Below are 10,721 nucleotides of genomic sequence, written 5' to 3'. Positions count from 1 at the left end.
CAAGTAGCCTCAGACAATCCTGAGCATAAAAAATGCATGTTTCTCTGGCAGTTCCTACATGTTACGTGGTTTTCTTCCCCCGTTAAGTCTTCTTGGCATTTGTAGCACTTCATATTTCTTGTTTGACGATCTTGCTGTAATTTCTAATATGGCGACTTCCTTTGTTCTCTTCTCGTGTAGTTGACCAACGTATACTTCGAACTTTGAATACTTATATTTTACTTATTACTTAACAGATACAGTTTTTATATCAATATGTTCGTCTTTAAGAACGGAATTCACTGATGTACTTTAAAATTTAATTCACAAGAAAAGATCTACTTTGCAACTTAAAATATGGGAGCATCGAAATAGCATGCTTTCGACCGCTCGCTGCTAAAGCGCCCTCTCAAATAATAATAATAATAAATAATAATGGGTTAAATATTTTTATTATTTCATTACATTTACTAAGGTAATTTCATTAAACTTTGACATTACAAACATTACTACTGCTATAAACTATTTTTAAAATTCAAACAGAAGGAAGATTCTGTCTCTCTATTGCATTTGTATATACAGTATATTTGTAACATACACACATTTACAAATGCAATTTGTAAATCTATGGACGTTACATTTTTATTTTTCTCATATTCGAAAACTATTATTTTTGATATCACTGAATTTTCAGTTCAATATTGGGAACAAAGTACATCATCAGCACTAAAAATATCTTACGGAAGCTAATTTCTACATTTCAAGTTTTGGAGAGCACAACCTACATACTAAAAATCGGATACATACAGAAATGGTAGATCTGATTGTGCTTCCTGGATTCTAACTCTCGATACATGCATGCAAATATTTGTCTGAAAAGTTCATTGAGTTTTTTAAATTTAATTTTATTTTAACTTGGTAATTCCATCTAGTCTTCTACTGTATATATATATATTCTTGAGTATTCTGCAATTGAGCAGGTTCTTCTCTTAGTAGCAAAAACTTTTCTTCCACTCTCTTCTGTTCTGAGCCTTCTCTTTCAAGGTTGTGTGCCTGTCTCCATTCAGCATGTCATCTAGCATTGTTTTCCTTACTCTTCCTCGGGGTCTTTTTCCGTCTATTTTTCCTTCGTGATTCCATTCCCTCTCAGAATATGTCCGATGCAGTTTCCCTTTCTTCTTTTTTCTTCTTTCCTTGCTATTTTCATTACTTTGTTTTTCTGATGTTAATTTTCATTCCATAATTGATGCAGGATTCCAGTAATCTGTTCATATATATATATATCGATTTTCCTGAGTTGCAAGATAAAAATCCTCCTGAGGAAAAAATCTACTTGCTTATGCCAAAGATCGACCATCTCGGGCTGAAAAGAGCCCTAGAGAAAGTTCCACTAGGCGGCTAAAATGGAGCTCATCTTCTGGAGGGCTAGCACTATCGGTGCAAACGCCACCTCCATGGGATTAAACATTCACCCTTTCGGAGTTTAGATTGTCAAAACATGTAAGACTGTAGGGGAGAATGTGATGTCTGTAAATTTCATGTGTTCTCAGACAAGTCGATGTTGCATATTTTTCCAGCTAACACATCTTTAGTGGAAAAATATTTCTAACTATTCATGCATCCTAAACGGAATTACAATCAAGGTCTTTCTAATTCATCGCCTTTTGAAGTGTGCTATGGAAGCTCTAATTTCAAAACTATCATAGTCTTCTACTCCCCCCACTCCCCCTTCACCATCTGTCAACCATTTTCATGATTTTTTTTCTGAGTTTAATATAATTTTTTACGTCGCATTAACTTAATATCTGCAGTAACCAGGCTGTATGATATAATATAGGGGATATGTAATAAAACACGAGTAGTTTATCTTTATTAGTTTTTGACTGGTATTACGGCTGAAGCAACCAAGACGTTATATACTGGCCTTATGTTTAGTGTATTTTGCGAGTTGCATTCTTCTTATCCTACAAGACAAACATCAATCAGCCAATCTTTTTTTTTTTAATCAATTCTTCAATCTAATTTATTCTGCTTTATATGGTGCATTATATTAAACACATTTTAGCATTTCGTGCAACTAATACTCATTATAATTATACAAATAAGTACATCAAATAATATTACGTGCATCAGAGAAAACTTTTTAACCAATTCTATTTTAAAATGGGCTGTGTATCAATATTAACTTGGGGAAGAACTGTGCCTCTGATTCATGTGTTTAGAGTTTGGAAATTTTAAATTAGAGATCAATTTAAGGGAAAGAAACGTAATAGCTCTTGGATGAACGAAGTATAAGGAAGCATCCACACTTCGTCCATTCAAGAGCTATTACGTTTCTTTCCCTTAAATTGATTTCTAATTTAAAATTTCCAAACTCTAAACGCATTATTATGGTGAAAATGTGCAACATCCTGGTTTACTAATGGAAACAGCTTATTACAATGACATGTAGGCAATATTAAGCATCTCTGTAGAGTAATTGGAAAACGACGGTACGTTGCCTTTCGATTGGAAGAGAACTGAGTTCGATTCTAGTCGACAAGAGATATCATTATATGTTTTTTTTTTCTTTTAAATTCAAGGGAGTTAGCCGATCTCATACGAATGTAGCAGGATTTTTTCTTCATCCCTCATATAGGCAAATCGGCCATAACATACACGTTGTTGTTGGTCATGTAGTTGAAGGATCAAGTCAGGGAGACAGTGATGACTTTCTCCCTAACTTATTTATAGAGACAGTCATCGATGTCTCTTTGGAGGTGTCACGTACTAACAATAATAGTACAAGAACAGTACAAGGCACAGGCAAGACAGGTGACATACTTAATAACGAATGTCAAATCACATTATGAAATGAAACTGCGTGAACATTCCAAAGTGAATCCTAAATAATTTTTCGCTACGTAGCGACTACAAAGTAAAACGATTATGGAGAAACTATCGTTGAATTCTGTTGGTATAAAGGTAAAAGAACCTGAGGAAATAGTTGAATTAATGAGTGATTGTTTTTTGAAGATTTATCGTCAGGATGAAGGTACAATAACTGCTCATGAGAGAGGAGTGGATTTGGTCTTTGAAGTTGACGAACTGGAGGTGCTTTGGATACTAAAAAATCTCACTGTGAATTCCACAGGATTAGATGGAATTTCGGCCCGTGTACTGTGGGAATGTGCAAGGTAAAGCCTTACCCTTGACTAGGGTTTTTAATTCAAATCTCAGCTCAGGTAGTGTCCCTAAAGAATGGAAGGAAGATATAATAGTTCCATTGCATAAAAGTGGGTCCAAAACAGATGTTGAAAATTACATACACGTTGTTATCTCAGGAGTGATAGTTAAAGTTTTGGAAACGTTGGTGAAAGTCAGAATTCAAGATTGGGTCAATAATAATTTGAATCTTTTTAGAGATCAGCATGGCTTTGTTAAGGGGACATCTTGCTTTAGTAATTTGCTTTGTTTCTATAATAAAGTAACGCTAGAGCTGGATAAAATAATACCTATATTAGACTATTGTTGGACTTTGCAAAAGCATTTGACCGAATACCGCACTCGAATCTGTTAAGTAAGTTAAAGCAAAATGGATACTGGATTGGTGGGATGGATAAGCGGGTGAATGTCAGAGATATCAGAGAATATTCTATGGTGGAGCAGAATCAAAGATTAGAAAAGTGACCAGCAATGTGGTACAAGGCTCTGTTCTTGGTTCAATGCTGTTTAATCTGCATATCAGTGATATTGGAGATAATTTTAAGAGTAATGTCCACTGTCTGCTGATGATGCTAAGTTGGGATAAAGGCGATATAGCAATCCTGCAGGAATTTGAATAAGCAGTCAGTGTGGTTGAAGGATAACGGTTTTTCTTTTAATGTGGCTAAATGTAAAGTTATTCACTTTGGATTGAAAAAAGTTTCGGTCTGTGTACTCTGTTGATGGGGTTTCATTGATGGAAATTGATGAGGCCAGGGATGTGGGTATTATCTTTGATAGGGAACTAAAGTTTTGGGGTCATATTGCAAAAATTGGAAAAACAGTTTTGTAGATCAGGATGCTCAAAAATACGTCGACTAGTAGGGACAAAAACGTCATTCCTCTTTATAAGTCTCTGATATGGCCCCATTTGGACTATTGCGCTCAGGTTTGGTCACCTGATTCTTGATGATGTGGAAGTGGTTGAGAGGATTCAGAGGCGGGTAACTAAGATGGTTTCGGGCCTGTGGAATGTTCAGTATGAAGAGAGATTGAAGATTTGTGGGTTATAAAAAATTGGCGGGGTAGTGACATGATAGAAACATTCAAGTTGCTGAAAGGGTTTATGGAATGGAAGTGGAAGAAATTAATCACTATATGACAGGCATGGATAGAACAAGAGGTTATCATTAGAAGTTGAGTAAACCTTTAATTAGAAAGAATGTGAGGTGTAGATTATTTGCTACCAGGGCGATGAATGAGTGGAATGAGTTGCCCGCGGTTGTTGTATTGTGTGAATGCTGGTTAGCTTCTGCATCCCATGGTGAAATTCTGATTGGGTTGTGTATGGTATGATATGTATATTGTGAACTATGCTATGGGCCTCATGCGATGTGTATTTGGATACCATGGAGATATTCATTAACAACAACAATAACACTTTTCTGTCAAATGCTTATAAATTTTGTATTCTCCAGCTCTCTCTCTCTCTCTCTCTCTCTCGACACTTTTGTTACAGTCCGACCACATAAGCGAGAGCTGTCGTTGGAAGACTGCCAAGAAGAATCAATTCATGTTGAAGGGGAGAAAGAAACAAGGCAATGTACGAATTGGTCACCAACACGTGAAATAACGTACTTCATATGTAAAATTTTCCAACTGTTATACAAGCAAAATAGTTACCACTTTAAAAGCTATAATGATCATAAAAGAGAAATTAATCTTCCGACGTGTAATAATAAACACTCGTCCCACAATACGGATTGATTACCCAATTATTGGAAATTATAGATTCTTCTTCTTTTCACATGCGCAGAAGCATCGAAGTATCTGTGGGCGTACTATACAATACTCAATACCACAGTGCTAATGTGGATTGGAATCATTATTATTTTGTTTTATTTTTTTCATGAGTGCGACAGACAGTGTAACTGAAACGATAGCAGCATCTACTATTTAAAACAAGTCATTCTACTGTATTTTACCTATAAACAGTTTATTTAAAAACGCAATACATTATTAAAAATTAAAAAAAAATATTTCATTTCATATTTCATTTGTTAAAGATTTCAATTTATATTTATACTTAACAATATTTGATGCTCTCTAGCAACTGTGTTGTATTAGGAACGTATTCGGAGGAAGCATCGGCTACTACATTCCCTTATTTTATTTTATTTATTTATTTATTTATTGATAGTAGAAACCATAGACAATAAAGTATCAAGATTTGAAAAAAAAAAAAAAAAAGTTGAGATATACTGCTGTCGAAACAATCCTTCCCTTTATCTTCTACCAAAAATAAACAGATAAATAAATAAATAATTTTGTTCATCATTTCACAATATTTCTAACAATATTTATTTCAAAATTTAATGTGCACTATTATTACATTATTGTTATTGAACTAAAAAAAATCCCATATTTCTTCGCTCGGATATTTTGGAAAGAGAGCATTCCACGCCCCCCTTCTTTGATCTATTTAATAAATATCCAATCAATAAAATATAAAGCAACCTTTCATTTACAATAGTTGTGAATTAATCTGTAAAAATAACAATAACATTCACTAATTTTACAATTGGTTATCCTGCTAAAAGATTACGGCAGGTGAAACTCTCGTGTTATGTTTAATTAAAAAAAAAGTTAAGTATGTTGATTATATAGATCAAACTTTTACCTTATTATATATGCATAATAATAATAAATGTGTGTGTGTGTGTGTGTGTGTGTGTGTGTGTGTGTGTGTGTGTGTGTGTGTGTGTGTGTGTGAAAAGTCTAACGAATCACGCCACAAGTTTTTAATGCTTTTATCCTTTTGATGATTTTTTTTTTTTAAATTCCAGAATCGACGAAGTTTATTATTGACTTCATATCCATCTACTCCTGAGTTCATGGTTTACTTTCCAGCTTCACTACAAGGTGACGCTAGTGTTACTATTCAATACAGATACTTATGTTGCAGTTTTGGATCGTTACAAAAGATGGCGGTGCAAACAGCAAGTAAGCAGTGTGATGGTAGACTGCTTTCGCATTCGGCACCTACGTTAGCGGGTGGCTTCGCACCGATTGTCGGGAGTTAACGGAGAAGTGGGAGGTTTGGTCGGAAGTTTTCTTGCACAGTTATTCTTTGATTACAATGTGTCAAAGAAAGAAGCGCTTTGGTTGAAGGACTTTTGCACATATTCAATCACCTTATGGGACGCTGCGTCCTACCGTAGAGGTCTATCGTCTTCAGATATTGTTATATTTGGGAGAGAGAGTACTGGCGCTCGCCGTGATCTGCACAGGTGAGGGCATCGCGGCTTACCAACTGCTATGAATAACGTTGGATATAAGGCGGAAAATGTAACGTGCTGGTGCAACTGAGGCTGACTTATTTTCTTCAGCTTCGAAGGATAACGAAAACTTCTTGATCTCGGGTCCACGAGGTTTGATGTCGGCCCCGGCAAGACAGCGATCTCTGAGGGAACGGCTCCATGGCATCGGACTTTCTTGGCAGTAAGTCAGGTGTTCCATTCACGTGTTCCTTGACTTTTTTTTTTTTTTTGTATTAATATTTGTGCTCCTTTATTTATCTTTTTTTAAAAAAATGCTAACAAAAACTGTTTGCATTTAATAGATTTAAGATACCTTAATGTGTACTGCAGACTAATTCTACCGAAACTGAAGTTGTTGCACGATAATTGTGAAACTGGAACCAAATCTATTTTTGTTTATTACACTAGATTCTGCAAAGAAAACTTATAAGTTTGCGGAGAAATGCCCGAGAGGCTAGTTTTATGAAGGATTGGGTCGTTGGCAATGATACTTTTTTTTTTTTTTTTGTCAGCTTGTAAAGCTAGAGATTCATCTTAGGACATTATTATCATAGAGAAAGTATAATTAAATTGGAATTTTTATATTTATATAAAAATTCCAATTTTTAACTTGCGTATCATTTATGTTGTCCGAGAAAGAAAAAGGAGAAAGTTTAAGTTTCTTCGGTACCCACTTCTTGCATACGAAATCTTGTAAAAAGCATCTTGCTGTTGATTATACTGGTACTTTTCCCTTCCTCCCAGACCCCTATTCCTTTTAGCATTCAAATTAACAATCTAAATTTGTTGCTTTCCTTTTTTAAAAAAATAATAAATGCCAAACAGAAGCTACCTCACGGTAGAGTTTTTCATGGTCGTTTTCTCTACTAATAAATATGACTGGACACAATTTCCCTTAATCTGTAGCATTTTTTGTATCGATCTTTTAAACATTCGATTTAATATAAGCTTTCCTTTGAGCTGTAATACTTCAGTTTACTGCCAGGAAGAAAAAGCAAACAAAATTCATTGAGTATCGATGAGCTAATTCTCTGTTATTGCCCACAAAGCTGGTCTCAAGAAACCGATGGTTGTCTAGAGAGAGACCGGATGCGCAATCCTTCTATTCTCGATTAGCAATTGAATTCGCTCATGTACCGCGACCCATTTCCTTAATTTATTATTTACTTATTTATTTTGCTATTGGGAAGGAGAGAAAATATATTCGAATTATATTCAGATATTTTCAAATATATACTCATATGTAAATATATTTGAAATTACTATTTAACTATTAAATCTTCAATCACACGCATAATGTCATATTCGCCTTTTTATAAAAAAAAAACTTTCACTTACACAGATAGATACGGGACTGTATAGTTCCGAACATTACATTGTATAGTACAGTATACAGTTCTATATGACACACACACAGAATCCTTCAATGCCTCATTTTAATTATGCTTTTGTAAATCATCTCCTGTTAATAAATAGATCACTCCAACCAGTCGCAAGCAAAGCCTTGAATTGACGACCTTCCGTATCTCGAAACAAAACCAACGTGACCAAAGTTATGGTCTCTCGCAGAAGAGACTATGGTAGTGTCTCCCAAACTGTAGAGTGGTAGACTGTGTCCAGGAAGACACGAACTTAAAATGTGAATAACAACAAACACATAATTTGTAGCGCTGTACAACGTACATTGTCACAGCACAACAGTCATTACTTGCAGCGCCTTTCTGACATTTATTTATGAATGACATTTAGAATTAAAAAGATATTACTGTTAAAATCTCCGTTTGCCAGTGAAAATATAAGAAGGAATCTATAATCTGGTTTCCCAGGGTTTTGTATTACTTTGGGGTCTGGTTTTTTACAGGAACATTTCTACCAGTACAGTTTTGTTTTAACTACATTTTTCCACCCGTTACAAAATGCTATTCTTTTTTCTCCATATAAAGGTCTCTTAGTTTTTAATTTTTATCGAGAGCTCTTTTCTTTGAAAATGCAGTAAAATAACCCAAAACATTGTTTTCTGTGTATACATTGCCATCCTGAATTTGATGTGTTCGGATCAAGTGCCCCACTCACTCCGTCCTAGTTACAATATCGTCCAGATGGGTAATACGTTAAGTCTCTGCACTAATAAAAGTCATCTAATTTTTAAACAGTATAAATAACAAATTCCATTTAGTCATATAGTTATATTATTAGAAATGCGTGATATATTAATTGTTGCATATTAATATTTCTATATATGTATAGTAAATATTTAGTTCCTAAAATGTATTAATTTATTAATACCTGAAAGGTCAATAAAATAATTATTAAGATAATTATTTCTAAAAAATATTAATTGAAAAGAAAAGAAATGCAAAACAAAGTAATTCTAGTGTTCTGGATAAAAGGAAACAATTCAGGATCCCTTCTGCCGATCTTTGATCATTACTTTAAAAAGTATGCAAAAAATAATAAAAAAACAGTTCACATACTTTTCCAAGCTCGTCGATAACCTCTTGTCTAGGTGAACAATGTAAATTATAGGAAATAATGTATTGCCATATGTTCAATTCTCTGCTGAAAAAAATTCATGTATTTTGAATCCGTTGATAAAATAAAAAGCAAAAATAACGATTGTAGAGATGAACTGAGAATCCCAGTGAAGTTTATATTTACGTTCTTTTAATAAATTAAACTTACAGTCTTTTTATAATCGAATTCGCTTTGTTCGTTAATGGTAAAAAAGTAATTTATGCCGTATCCAACATTAAATGATAATACAGTATATTTAAACGATATACAAATTCGATTTGTAATGTGAAATATTTAGGAATCCCCCACCCCCTGTGTTACCGACCTCTTCGAATGCGCGCATAAATAATATTTTTATGACCTTTTCTACAAATAGGTTTTATTTTATTTTCTTTATTTGCCACAGTTAGCTTTCCGAAAGGTGGCGTTCAGATAATCTTATTTTATCAGCAGAAAATAAATTTTAAATGCTATAGATTAATGAAACATTTCGTTTGGTAAATCGTCTGCGTTTTGATGGTATGCGGTCAGTTTCATTATTTTTAATGCGATCACAGTAATTTGGCATAGCTATGAAAAAGTAACGAACTCACCTCGTAAAGCCAGTGTCACATAAATGATGAACGAGGTCGGTAATGCGTCCAAATGATTCTATCTGCGCTATTTATTACAACAGTCAAATAATCATAGACGATCAAAACCTTAAGCGATGAAATCGCTTGTAACTAGTTTTCGTTGCACTTTTTCTGCTTGTCTCGGCTATAGCCATAGCACGATTTTAAGGTCAAGCTCATTCTCTCTACTACTGCCTTCCAGCCCATCAAGTGAATTATTGATCATTTCAAGAAAATGAATCGATGAGTCTACAACAATAATTTTCTTGATCATCTCAACCTTGTAGTAGGAAAATAATTACCATCGAAAATATGGCTTATGCTGTACTGAGGTGTGCTTTATAAAACATAATTAGATTTTGAAGAAATTACTGACTCGAATAAAGTATATTTATTTGTGTGCTATTATATGTTTCTATGTAATGTCGTAATGCAAATACATTAATTACCCTTACGACTTTTTCTTTTTGTCCGCAATAGTCTGTGGGATATATTCCTATTAAAAATCAGCTCTCACATCAAGTGTTATATTTGCCAATTAAAAATGGTCAAGAGAAATAGCGACGGATGTTAAGCGAAAGGTCATATAAGGTGTATGAACCTCTCGCATGTTTCTGCATCGCTATGTGAGTGCCTACCTCCAACTATACTGAGATCTATTGCAATACTTTCTTAAATTGTTATTTTTTTTTTCGTCATTAAACTTACTAACTTTTGCCCTTTCATTATGTTATCTCCACTAGAAATAAGCCCAATAAAACTGTAATTCTTGTATGTTTGCAATGAGTTAGAATTTTTTTTTTTCCGAAAATCTAAATACATATTTTATTTGGTTTAAACTGATGATTATGTTATGTAACATTATACTTTCATGTTTCCATAGCAACAATAGGTTCTGCTTTAATTTGAGAGATTAACTTTTACTGGTTACAAGTCTATCGTTTGGCACGAAAATGTTTAAAACATAAACGTTTGTTTTCTTTACATTGCGTTTACTTCCGATATGAAATCCTACGAAAATTGCTAGATTGTTCGCAAAGAATGATAGACGACAACGCCTTCTATATATAAGATTAAGTGTTCGCTGCGTGAAAAAAAAAAAAAAAAAGCG

The 10,721-nt window shown here is 33.9% G+C and overlaps 1 protein-coding gene across 1 annotated transcript in view; it reads left to right on the top strand.

Annotated features, from left to right (window-relative positions):
• Positions 1-6,177: 6,177 nt before the first annotated feature.
• LOC150106916 (oxidation resistance protein 1A-like) overlaps positions 6,178-10,721 on the top strand; it is a 324,024-nt gene continuing 319,480 nt past the window's right edge. Inside the window, exon 1 of the mRNA XM_090393372.1 lies at positions 6,178-6,663. Coding sequence (XP_090249498.1) covers positions 6,599-6,663 — 65 coding nt within the window. The 5' untranslated portion in view covers positions 6,178-6,598. The remainder of the gene's footprint in view (positions 6,664-10,721) is intronic.

The sequence above is a fragment of the Typopeltis vanoorti genome, chromosome 5, assembly GCF_054136105.1.
Source record: "Typopeltis vanoorti isolate ZY-2024b chromosome 5, IOZ_Tvanoo_1.0, whole genome shotgun sequence".
Classification (NCBI taxonomy): domain Eukaryota; kingdom Metazoa; phylum Arthropoda; class Arachnida; order Uropygi; family Thelyphonidae; genus Typopeltis; species Typopeltis vanoorti.
The sequence above is the reverse complement of the archived record's forward strand: the minus strand, read 5'-3'. Positions and strand labels throughout refer to the sequence as shown.